The 13,360-nt window shown below is 40.9% G+C and overlaps 1 protein-coding gene across 1 annotated transcript in view; it reads left to right on the plus strand.

The window, feature by feature from the left end:
- Positions 1-10,953, plus strand: part of GNAO1 (G protein subunit alpha o1) — a 217,089-nt gene extending 206,136 nt beyond the window's left edge. The window contains exon 8 of the mRNA XM_018564871.1: positions 9,612-10,953. Within this exon, the coding sequence (XP_018420373.1) occupies positions 9,612-9,799 (188 nt within the window). The 3' untranslated portion in view covers positions 9,800-10,953. The remainder of the gene's footprint in view (positions 1-9,611) is intronic.
- The last annotated feature ends 2,407 nt before the right edge of the window (positions 10,954-13,360 follow it).

Here is a 13,360-nt window from a genome sequence, read left to right on the forward strand (position 1 = left end):
GTACCGTCCCACTAAATTATCTTTTAGGTAAAGAAGAGATGGCTAAACTAAGCTCTACAAAAAGTGTCGACTCTTGGCAGCCTTCCCCCTCCTCTCCCTTTAGTGCTACCTTTTTGGTTTACTTACCACAGCCAAATGTAGCCAGATGGCCCAAAGTAAAACTAAAGGATATGCAGTTATTCACGTTAAATATGTGATCTGATGCCTCCTCTGACCATGTTGCCCTGGGCAGGTTTACAGAATTTAAGGAGTACATTCAGTTGGAGAAAAGGATACATTTTATACTGGATTTACTTCATATTTAATATGTGATTATTTGCTGCATCCTTTCCTTTGTGAACATTAAATTTGAAAGAGTATCTACTGGCAGCATCATAAATATAGAATGAAAGTTCATAGCTGGAGCACAAATGGCTATTGCAACTCATTCAGGATCATCCTAATGAAAATTCTTCATTGCAAGATGTAGCCGTACAGTACATTGACTTGCATAAGGCACATTTATTATTGCACCAAGCCCTTCATGGCCTTCCAAAAGCTAACATAGGCAAGCTGTGTCCACACGATTATGCGTCACAAACATGACTTCATCATGGATCATGGCACTCGTTTTATTGCTGGCAGAATAATTAACTTCAAAGTTCATGACTGAAATAAAGCTGGCTCTGATAATTCATTAGGACCTCAAAAGTTCATCAGTGCATTTCCTTCAGTTTCTTAAGACACATTCCTTATTGTTTCTCCTGTCATTTTAATTTCTTAAAGGAGAACTATGAGATGAGTGATTTCTACTAACCTCATAGTTCTAAGCCGACCTGTGACAATGAGACTGTCACAGGTCGGCTCAGTAGATCGGGAGGTGAGAGAACACATACCGGGTTCCCTCACCTCTCGATCCTGTCACGGCTCTCTGCCGTGACAGGGGGAGGGGCTGGATTCCCCTCTCCCCGCTCCGATCTGCCAGCGCTGACTGGCGGAACGGGAGGGGGCGGGTACAGCTGGCTCTGCCTCTAGATAGGCAGAGCCAGCTGTCACTCACGCAGCTGGGCGGATCCCGTCATCTACGTCGGCATCCACTCCGGCGTCTCAGTATACCGCGAGCTGTAGCTCGCGGTATACTGAGCTTAGGGTAACGGGAGGACGCTAGTTTGTGTCCTCCCGTTACCCTAAGGAGAACTATGGGGAAAAACACTGACCCCATAGTTCTCTAAGGCCCATCTACAGCCAAAACTTTTTTTTTTATAGTGGGTAAGAGTCAAACCCTTCTGCCTGTGTCCACTTAGGAACAATTTCCTCTCCCTTTGAAACTTGTAAAATGAATGGAAGGTGTTTCACTGCAATTGGAAGGCACAGACAGCAGTAAAGACTCTGTTAGAAATTCTGACCTTTCTAATATATATAATGTTTTTGGGTTTTTTTTGGCCATGACTGTACATGTATACATACATAAATTGAAGCAGAGGTGAATGAGCACTCAGTGCAATGCACTAATAGTCGCTGTCCAGATGGGTCAATGATCGTGGTCTAAGTGCCTCTAGCTGTCATTCAAAGTGGAAGGCTGTGGGCTGTGGACTGTGTGCAAGTTTTTAAATGTTGACTTTTTTCATGAGAAAGCTTGAAGATGCAAAGCAAGACAATCATCAGAGCAGATTGTATGGGCTGGTGACTAAAGCTGGCACTGTTTAGATTTATGTGGGCTGAAAGAGACAGTTGATTCTATGCTATACAGTGTGGATAGAGAAATCCCTACTGCTGTCTATTGTATTCAGCAGCCACTACTCTCCTGGCTGCTAAATACCAGAACAGTTCCTTCATCTGTTTGGATGAAGGCACTATTCAGTCGATAGTTTTCTACCCCACTCCTTCAGCAAAAGTCAATTGAAAAATCTAATTTTGTCAAATCGCATGAAGTCGACATGAACCCCACCAGCTTAAATTTTAGTCGATTTAGCAGGGATATACCGTAATTCAAGCTGTGGTGACATTAAGCTCAGACGTTAAACCTTAAAAATGCATTAAATTACCGTAACTGTTAACAAAAATGAATCTTATTTGCGTATCACTCAGCTGTAGATCCTCAAATCATCTCTGAATTGGTGCTGACACTGTCCTTTCTTGTGGAGGGGGGCTACATTTGTTCCCCATGGTCCCTGTGTGTGTGTTGTAAAGTAGTCACCGCTCCAAGCTCACTCCCGTGATGGACTACAATCTCAGTACAAATTAGCACAACTACATGTGAGATTGTAGTCCATCACTGGAGTGACCTTGGAGCGGTGACTACTTTACAACACACTCAGGGACCATGGGGAACAAATGTAGCCACCCTCCAGAAGGAAGGACAGTGTCCGCACCAATTCAGAGATGAGATTTGAGGATCTACAGCTGAGTTATACACAAATAAGTTATACTTTTGTTAATAGTTAAGGTAATTGAATGGATTTTTAAGATTTAACTCCTGAGTTTAGTGTCACTTAAATGTGCATGCGATAGGGGAATAGATAGTGATCGGTTTGTGAGATTTGATGTTGTAGAGAGTGTGTGTTTGGGGTTCAGACTTTGCTTTGTCCTGTAGTATGGTGAGCAAAGTGACTGTAGACTGCTAAAGTCTATGCAGATTTAATGTGTGAAACACGGCAACAGTGTTATGTGAAGAATCTCTTTCATTCACTTCAAGGGATTATTTTTCCCTCCTCCGGAATAAACATATGCTTATCCACTGAAATATTCTAATATCCAGAAATAGATTAGGACTTGAGCAGGCTCTGGGCAAAGCACTTCATTGTGATCTGCCAGTTTCTATGTGGAGACCATTCACTGAGGATTTAGCTCAACCATTTTGTTAGATCTCCTCGGCAGGCGCAGATCTGTGTCTTGGACTGGACACTACTCTGAAGTTCTTACCATTTTCATAATAAAGTCTTTTTTTTTTTTTTTTATGAATGTCTTGTAAATGTAGCCGAGATCTTAAATCTGCCATTATACCAAAAGATAGCAAGTTCAGATGTGTGGATTTTTACGTTCTGGACCTTTCTGCTTCAATTTAGTCATGGCCAAAAATATCAGAACCCCTGCATTTCTGTCAGATAATGCACCACTTCACACAGAAAATTGTTGCAATTACAAATGTTTCAGCATTCTCATGTTTATTTCTTTTGTTTGTATTGGTATGACACAAAAAGTGGAGAGAAAAAAAAGCCAAATCTGACGAATTCCACGCAAAACTCCAAAAATGGACTGGACACAATTATTGGCACCTTCTCCAAATTGCAAGAAATAATTGCATTCCAAGTTTTGGTGGAAAAGCATGGACAATCTCCAGAGATCTTCATGTTCCTGTGTCCACTGCGCAATATTGTCAAGAAGTTTGCAGCTCATTGCACTGCAGCTAATCTCCCTGGATGTGGATAAAAGAAAACAACTGATCAAGGATTGCAACGAAGGATTGTTGGAATGGTGGATAAAGACCCTCTATCAACTTCCAGACAAATTCAAGCTGAACTTCAGGCACAGGGTACAACTGTGTCAGCTCTCACTATAAGTCACCATCTGAAAAGGGACAATGTGCTGTGGACAGACGAAACAAAATGACAGCTTTTTGGTGCAGCCCATCATTCTACTGGTTTCAGAAAAAGAAATGAGGCCTTTAAAGAAAGAAAATCCAGTCCCTACAGTCACACATGGTGGAGGTGCACTGATATTTTGGGGTTGCTGGATGTCTTGACTGTGTGTGCATGGTATTATGAAATCTGAAGACTACCAAAGTATTCTGGGGTGCAGTGTAGAGCCCAGTGTCAGAAAGTTTGGTCTCAGTCAGAGGTCAATGGGTGTTACAGGAGGACAACGACCCAAAGCACACGTCAACAAGCACCCAGAAATGGTTTCAGACAAAGCGCTGGAGAGTACTGGACTGGCCAGCAATGAGTCCAGATCTGAACCCCATAGAGCACCTGTGGAGAGATCTCAAAACAGCAGTTGGGAAAAGGAACCCTTCCAATCTGAGAGACCGGGAGCAGATGGTGAAAGAAGAGTGGTCCAACATTCCTGTAGAGGTGTAAGAAACTTTGATGGTTACAGGAAGCAATTGATTTCAGTTATTTTTCCAAGGGCTGTGCTACCAAATATTGAGGGTGCCAATAATGTCCAGTTCAATTTTGGGGTTTTGCGTGGAATGTGTCAGATTTGGATTTTTTTTCCTCTCCGCTTTCTTGTCATACCAATACAAACAAAAGAAATGAGAATGCCGAAACATTTGTAATTGCAACAATTTCCTGTGCAAAGTGGTGCACTATCTGACAGAGATGCAGGGGTGCCAATATTTTTGGCAATGACTGTATGTTTGTATACGAGTTCTTGCCAAACTTAACAGATTTAAAAAAAAGTAGAGGTTATTGGTCCCCTGCTGTTGTACAGAGCGCATAGGTGCTGTAAGAAAGGAGGACAAGGCTCTAAGTGATTTTCTCTGTAACATTAATCCTTAATAGTGAACTCATTTCAGTAGTAAATATGCTGCATTTACTATTCTGTCTTTAGTGAGAGACACTGGAGCAGAGTTGGGTTCTATAAGCATGTTAATTTAAAAGCCAATTAAAATGAAAATGTAATAAGAGGAGATATAGAACATGGTTGGTCATGTAAAAAGGATGAGGGAATTTTAGAGCAACTTCACTCCCTGAGATATTCCTGTCTTTTCTTCGGGTTTATCCAGAATTATTATACTCGTACATCCAGCAAATCCAACGTTGATTCGCTGTGATCTGCTACTCAGTTGCTGCACACCAGGTCCCACACTGCTATCTTCCTCTGACAGCCAGCCCATTGGGAGCCGTATGCCTCTTCCTGGTTCACACAGCCAGCCCCTGATCATGTACCGCCAGGTTTGCCCTTCAATGCCACCAGGTCTGCCCTCCTTCAGCACCGTGTATGCCTCAGCTGAAGCCTCCTGGGATATTTGACTTGGATATCCCAGGAGGCTGCAGAAGCAGGGCGCACACCATTCTCACCTTGGCGAGAATGGATGAAGGGGGCGGTGTGGATTTGGAATTTACCAACAAAAGTAAATAAGCACAAAAAAATTTTTTTAAAAGTAATTTCTTTTTACATTGCGGAGTGCCCTGTCCAGATTCAAGGCCCCTGTGCCAGACGCAGCAAAGCGTCCCTAAAGCATAACTAAGCCTCCCTCCTGTTTACAGTAAGGTCCCATCAGTTTTGTCCTTGCCATTTTCATGTTTTATTATTCAAAATATTCTGTTAAAGCAAAGTCTGATTTTGATTAAGAATGGATTCCAGGTTGGTTGCCAGATACTTTTATCGGGTTTAAGTTATGCCAAGAGGATTGTGGGTTCTTTTCTGGAAGGGTACCCACAAATTTGCCAACCTCTAACTTAAAAACATAATGAGCTCTCCTTTTAAGATTTTAGATATTCTTCAGAAGTTTTTCCTCCATGAGCAGTTTATTTTTCCAATGGTCCTTCGCCATCAATCTCTCAGCATTTTTAACCCATGCTATAACAGTTGCACATCATTGTAATTAATCCTCATTTATTAATGTCACAGTTTAATAACCATAAACTATGTTGATGATGAAAAATTGGATAAGATGTTCAATGACCTTGAGATGTGGAAGACATGATTTAATGATTTTCTCACATCACATATTTAAAGTACGCCAATCACTCCTAAACTATGGACGCAGACATTTTGTGGACTCACATGCGTCAAATGATGCTGCCTGCTAATTTATTATGAACTAGTGACATCATAAAGAAAAAGTGTTGGGAACAGTCAGACAGTGGAGCACCTAGTGAAGTGGGAATAGCTATTGTCTCCTCCCACTGCAGGGATTAGGGGAAAGTGAAGAGGGTGAAGTTTACAAATCCAAAACTCACTTGAGTCATTTTGAACAATCGGCATCTCCCACAGAATTTGGATCCAACAAGGCTTGTCAGGTGAGCAACGGAATCCAACATTTCTTGAGAGAATCTGCATCTGTTCTCTCAGCTGAAAGTTGTATTGGATTTTTTCACTTGCCCAAAAAGTGTCCCTCTTGTAATGTAATCAATTCTTTTCACTGTTTTTAATTTTTAGGTTTTAATCTTCTTATTAATTTTCAAATGGTCAACACAATACATACACGATAGAAATTATAGATCCATCTAAAGACAAAACACATATTAAATTAAAATGAAACAAAGAAAAGTACAAAAAAGACACTATTTCAAATTTGAACATTCATATTAATCAACTCAATTTATCATCATTACACATTTTGATCCCACCCCTCTGTCTCACTATTCTCTCATGTGAACATGAGTTGGCTAAACATGTGGCGGAAGAACCTATTGCGAACGTAGCCAATCTGAGGGGAACCATGTACCACTGTTGCAGTAGCTTGTAAATAGATTCAATAGCTGAAGGACTGGACGAACAATGAACGGTGGTGTCCCAGATCTGAGCCCATTTTCTGTCCTCCAACTGCTTATCTACTCCCTCGATCAGGGACTTATAAATGGTAGAAAGGGCTCCTCTTCCATGAGAATTGCGCAGACAGTATTGCTCAAACTTCGTCAACTTAGTGGGTAACCCAACATTAGATAAAACTAGAATAAAACTCTATCGGCAAGTAGTGAAATACATCAGACTGGGGCAGTTTATATTGAGCCTGTAGCGAATGAAAAGTCATATTCCCTGATTCAGTTAAGAATTAAACATACATTTGTGTCCAAGCTTGGAAGCTAGATGGTTCCTCATACCCAGGAAGAAAAAGTGGATCATAGATAATCATTACTAGGGGAAAATGACTTGCCGAAATATTGAACTGCATCCCATAAGAGTATGTTTATAGCAGTTTTAAAGGCTGGTCGTTTTTCACCCTAATGCATTCTCTGGACACTTACCTGTGTCACCGTTATCACTGCCGCCACTCCCCGAAGTGTTCATCCGTTCCCTGAACTTCCTGGTTGTGGGGGGAGGATACTGAGGGCAGAGGCGCCATAGGTTCCTTCTGCCGTCCGTCAAACAAGGAGAGAAGGGGCGTGGCCTGCTACAGGTCTGTATGTGTCTATGGACGCACAGGTGCCTCCACAGCAGCTGCTTAGCTGATTGAGTCACCCGTGCAGGGGTCCCCCCGAGAGCGATGCGGGGACCCACTAGAAAATGAGGAGCTGAAATTTTTTTTGTTAAGAAAAACAACAAAGTATTTATAAAAAAGGTGGCCTCCTAGGTGTAAAAAAAATAAAATAAAAAATCCAACAAAACCCGAAGCTTTAATATCACTTTAAGCATTGGGTTTATATGTTTCCATCTCGATACCGGGACCCATAGCAGAGTATCTACAGCAATCGGACCAGCTTCTATTGCTTTCATATTCACTCATAACAGAGTAACCACAGTGAAAAAATAAGAGAGTAAAGGTGCGATCTGTCCAGCATAGTAATAATTAGGGATGCACTCATAGCGGGCATTTGGGCGAGTACTCATAATTGCCCCGATACCGAAACTTCAGGTCAGAGGGAGATCTCCCTCTGATAGACATTGCCGCGAGGGAGCATGGAGCCGCGAGGGAGCATGGGTTATGACCTGCATCCTGGCTTCCTAATTGGCTCGGAAGCCAGCTGCACTTATTGCTAGGTAGCCTGGCTTCCTGATTGGCTAGGAAGCCGGCTTTACTTATGGCTTGACAGCCTGGCTTCCTGACCAATCATGAGCCGCCTGGCTCACCATGATTGGTCAGGAAGCCAGGCTGCCTAGCAATAAGTAAAGCTCGCCTCCTTGCTCCCTGGTTGGTCAGGAAGCCAGGCTGTCTAGCAATAATTGGTAGACCTGCCTCCTGATTGGTCAGGATGCCTGGAATCATGAAGCCTGATTGGCTAGGAAGCCGGCTTCATTTGTTGCGAGGCAGTCTGGCTTCCTGACTAATCGGGCAGCAGGTCATGAGCCACCTGGCTTTCTGGTTGGTCAGAAAGCCATGCTGCCTCGCAGTGTTGGGAGGGAAGTGAAGCCGGTGTTTTTTTAATTTTTTTTATAGAACACTGGCTTCCTAGGCAATCAGGAAGCCTTCCTGATAATTCGGCACCCTCGGATGTCGATATTTGGTATACCAAAAAAACAGTATTAATGCATCCCTAGTAATAATTAGATGGGGAACAGAAAGTCCTCTTATGTTGCAATTGAAAAATAATGTTTTTAGAGACGCATGTTTTAAGTCCTGCCCATATAAACTGGACTTAAAAGCTGTTGGAGTGACTTTATAGATATTATATACATACAGGTGAATAATTAGAATATCGTTCAAAAGTAATTGCAGTAAATGCTGCAAAAGGGGCCCAAACCAAGTACTGAGTACATATGCATGCTTGTACTTTTCAGAGGTCCGATATTGTTCTATGTACAATCCTTATTTTATTGATTGCATGTAATAATCTACTTTTTTGAGGTTGTGGATTTGGGGTTCTTGGGGTTTTCATGAGCTGTAAGCCATAATCATCACAATTATGACAAATCACGGCTTGAACTAGCTTGCTTTGCATGTAATGAGTCTATCTCATATATTAGTTTCACCTTTAAAGTTGCATTAGTGAAATAAATGAATTTTGCACGATATTCTAATTATTCGAGTTTCACCTGTATAGCTAATGAAATATTAATAGGTAGAACCCTAAAAGGATACCAAATTTGAGGATGCAAAGTCATCTTCACTGCCGCTATTCTTCCTAGCCATGATATTTAATAGTGCTTCCAGGATTCCGCCAGTTGTTTGATTTGATGTATTAAAGGTGGAATATTCACCTGGTATAAAGATTAATAGCTAGGCATAATACGCACCCCCAAACAGGTATTTGTCTGGGGTTCCCACATAAATGAGTAAGCATCCTGCGGCCTTTGTGCTATATCCACTGACGAAGCTTTAGATTTAGAGCAATTGATTTGAAAGCACGAGATTTTCTCAAAATTGGAAATGAGATTTTCCAGGTTTGGCAATAATATAAGGGCGTGGTTATAAAAAAGGCAATATCACCCGCAAACAAAGATATTTTACCCTCTTATTTCCATACCCCTTATATTTTGATTTTCTTTTATTGGCATAGCCACATGGCTCAATTCTTATCTCTGAAAGGAATTTCATAAGTGAGTTTAGTAACAAAAATGTTTTACTTTATTCCCCATTTAACAAGGTGAGAGTATTTTTGTGTTAAAGAAAGCAATGTAGGCTGTCATTGATGACCATTCCATTGAATAGATTATTGTCTGCCATGCTGATCTAAAAGATTGTTTGTTCTAAATCACCATCCTAGAGTGAGTGTTTGGTTCAGTGGGTCTGACTTTGGCAATGTCCCTGAGGAATAACCCAACATTGAAAATCTAGTAAAAGTTTTTTGGTTTTTTTTCTTGGCGTTCACATTGCCATAAATCAGAAGTATTCCTTTGCCTCATAAATAGTTCTAACACCATAACACTGTGGATGGCTAATTTGTTTAAAATACAGTACGTTCTATTTTTGAGCTATAGAAATCAAGGACCATATAAGTAACTTGTTTTATGCCATGCATCCTTTTTGTGATTTTTTTTTTTCCACCCCCCCCCCATTTTCTTACCCCTGTCTTGTATCTTTCCAGGTCCCAACACTTATGATGATGCTTGCGCTTACATTCAAGCACAATTTGAGAGCAAAAACCGCTCACCCAACAAAGAGATCTACTGCCACATGACTTGCGCCACAGATACGAATAACATCCAGGTGGTATTTGACGCCGTCACTGACATCATCATTGCCAACAACCTCAGAGGCTGCGGCTTGTACTGATTCCTCTGTATAGCAATTTATTTGCTGGTGAAAATAAAATGCAAGTTGTTAAAATGAGAAGGCGAAATGAAAAACATATATATAAAAAAAATTTTAGGTTGTCTCAAAGAGCTGTCAACAGAATGGATTTCTCTGCTTCCCCCTTTTCCTACCCCTAAAGCAGAAGGTGGTTCTTGATTTTTAAGAATCTCTTCGGGTGTCCTATAATTCACCCTTTTAGTTCTGAGAGAGCCTGAGTCGTAATTTCAACCTCTCTCCAGAGTCAATGAGGGTACAAAAATATCTTAGATAAAGGGGAGATCATAAATCTATTTCAATCCTTTTTTTAAGGATTTTTGTGATGCTTCAACGATCACACTCTGCTTCCCCATTAAAAACAAAAAAAGAATCAGGTACGTCCTTTCTGTTCAGCTCTTGGGTTACAAAACAACAAAAATAAAAACAAAACATTTTCCAAACCAGGTAGAAGTGTTTGTGAGACTTGCAGGACAGTGCACTCAACATTTTTTTTTGTAAGTTTTTTTTTTTTGTGGGTGCTGTAACTGTATGAGGGTCTGTGAGGGTTCAAGGGATGCCCCTCTAGTTTGATAAAAGCTCAGAAGTGGGCCCCTTTTTTGTCTTGAAAAGGTTTCAGTGCCAACCCAAACTGCGGAGTCAGGGGAACAGTCTCCAAGAATCTCGGGGGGGGGTGCCTACCCCGCTGTCCCTCCTTTCTCCGCACTGCTCTACGGACCCTCAAATTGACGTTCTGCTGGTAGCATGACCTTTGGCCTTTGTAATAAAAAGACAAAAAACAAAAAAACACAGCCTTCCTTAAAAGTTGATGTGTAATGTTATCACTGAATTAGTGGCTGCATAGGATGCTGTAAATCTGGTTTAGCTAAGTCTGTACATTTAGAAGAAACTAAACTGTTTTCTTTTCTTTTTTTTCCCACGTGCTTGTAGCTTAACACCACCTCCCCTAATATTATTAATACCATTTTTATTTTCTTGCACCAGTTGTAAACAAGCATCTTTTTAATTGTCTGAGACCCCTTTCACTGCCCAAGAGGTCAGCTTGGCCTCCAGCAAAGAATGGGATCATGGAAGTCCATGTTCTTTTGGGGGAATTGGGGTTATTTCTGTTGGACTTGAAGCCCTACGTAGAAAACGAAAAAAATAAAATAAGAACCCGAAGACACAAAGAACTTTCTGGGGTTATAGAATTGTACAGATGCGATTCTGTTCAAGTTTCCGTACTCTGGACTGTATACCATGCACTCTCTGGGTTTGTATAGAAAAAGCACAGCTCTCACTAAACCTCCAGCTGCCAGAATTTTTCTCCTATTAGGGATTTTTGCTCTCAATTTCCATGTATTACGAATAGCCTTCTTTTCTTTACAATCTCCTTTTTTTTCCCAAGAGCGAAAAAAAAAAACTTTAAAAAAAGCGGAAAAAAAAGACAAAAAAAATAAATTTAATCGAATGTAGTGTTTACATTAAATCCACAGTTTTCATGACCAAACCTTTGTCATTTCTACTTTGATTAGAAGTCAGACTTCTTCACCATTTCACTTGCAAACTGAAGAAGAGCGGTCACAAATGTTAAAGAAAAAAAAATAATGAAAAAAAAAATTTCAAAAAAACTTAAATGATTCAATAAATGAGCGAGAAATGAAGCTGGGGTGTGTTCTTTGTATTGCAGAGCGCTCAGTTTGGTGCTGCCAGCCACTCTCGTAACTAATGGAAACTCGTATGTAGCTTAATAAAGAGAATGTTTGTCTGTACAGAATTGTCTCCAAAATTCTGCTCTTTTATCATCATGCCACTTCATAAATACACCATGTTATTCATTTAAAGAGCATCCTAAAGAGGAAGTCTGTGTAGTGTGTACATGAGTCTAGCCATAGATATATGTTAGTCTTACAGGCACCATCCAGCTGCACAGGGCTGTATCTGTCAACTGGCCACATCCTCAACATGAGCATCAAGTTCAACCTTGAATGAGGAGTGGTTACTTCCAGTGTTGGGTCTCAGGTCAACAATTACAATCAGATAATTGGGGGAATTTATCAACACTGGAGCAGAGAGAATCTGGAGCAGTTGCCCATGGCAACCAATCAGCATCTCTCCAGTTTGCCCAGGAAAGATTTAAAAATGAGACAGAGAAGCTGATTGGTTGCCATGCAGAGCTGCTCCAATTTTGATAAATTCCCCCCAATGTGTTTAAACATTTCCAGTTGATCTTTTCCCCAGATCAGTCAGCCAGGAGGTATCTTCCAATGGTGATCATGAGTTTGTTGTGAAATCTAAAATTGGCCGGATTTGGTGATATCTTAGGTCCTTTTGGCCAATTTTACACTTGCCTCAGGTTTTATACTTTCTTCCATGTACCTCATCCTGCAGTGTGTCAGCTGAAAACCTTACAAGGGGTTTGTGGGAGTGGTGCTGGATCTGAGGGTCTTATTTGGTCCTTATGATGTGGAGAAGTGTAGGTTTTGTAGTGACGGTATAACAATTAGGCTTCTTCTAAACCATGGGTAGCCAAACTACGGCCCTCCAGCTGTGGTGAAACTACAAATCCCATGATGCATCTCTCTCCGGGAGTCGTGGCTGTGAGAATCTGGCAATGCCTCATGGCATTTGTAGTTCCACCACAGCTGGAAGGCCGGAGTTTGGCTACCCCTGTCCTAAACCAAGAAGAAAATGAATGCAGAAAAGGATTAATCAATGTGGTGCTTAGGTGCCAATGATCAATTTTATTATGAGTTATTAGCCTAAACGCCCCAGTAGCATATTTAATTGGAGCCTTCAGTAAGTGAACTCTTGAAAATCTTCCAGTTATTTCTTCACTGTTTCCAGAGCTGCTTCTGTTTTATAAATGGCTTTTTCATTTGTGACGACCAGTTACAAAATCCTGAGGAGTTGCCAACTTAACTATGGAAATTTCTCAAGTCAAGGTGCGCCAGTGCAACCTGAAGAGACCCCATAGCTCAGGCTAATGCTATGGGGGTTCTCTGGCTGCTGCTGACCTATGACTCCTAGCACTCTCTCTTGATAAATGTATCGACATTGGCAGGTAAGTCGGCAGCATTCATGCATATTCATTTTTTTTTAGACACCGCAATAAAGAAAAATCACTCCTAAAGTCATGTTTTAAAATGTGTTTTGAAGGAATCTTGGCCTCTGCAGTTTGGAAGACCTTCGTATACCATCCAATTACAATGAAATAAAATCTGGGCTTTTATAAGTAAAAAGCTAACATTCAGCAATTTTGATTTTGTAATTGTTATTATGATATTCTTGACAATGTCATTATGAATGATGTATTTTCCTTTGGCCTCCTTGTACCACTGGCAAGGATTTGCAGAACTTAAATACTGAAATGTATCTAAAGCTGAAACGTTATATTTTTGTTGGACCCATGCCAGGTTTTTATTGCTTTTGGTGTCCCCGCTGTGGAGACTTACCACTCTAATTGTCCTCTTGTTCATTGTCTCCAGAAGTGGAAAACTCCAAATTTGTAGTTGTCATTATAACAGGAATAGAGGGGAAATCCCCCAATGGAGATATTTGTTCTGA

This window comes from Nanorana parkeri, unplaced genomic scaffold (genome assembly GCF_000935625.1).
Source record: "Nanorana parkeri isolate BGI_ZX_2015 unplaced genomic scaffold, ASM93562v1 scaffold790, whole genome shotgun sequence".
Taxonomy (NCBI): Eukaryota; Metazoa; Chordata; class Amphibia; order Anura; family Dicroglossidae; genus Nanorana; species Nanorana parkeri.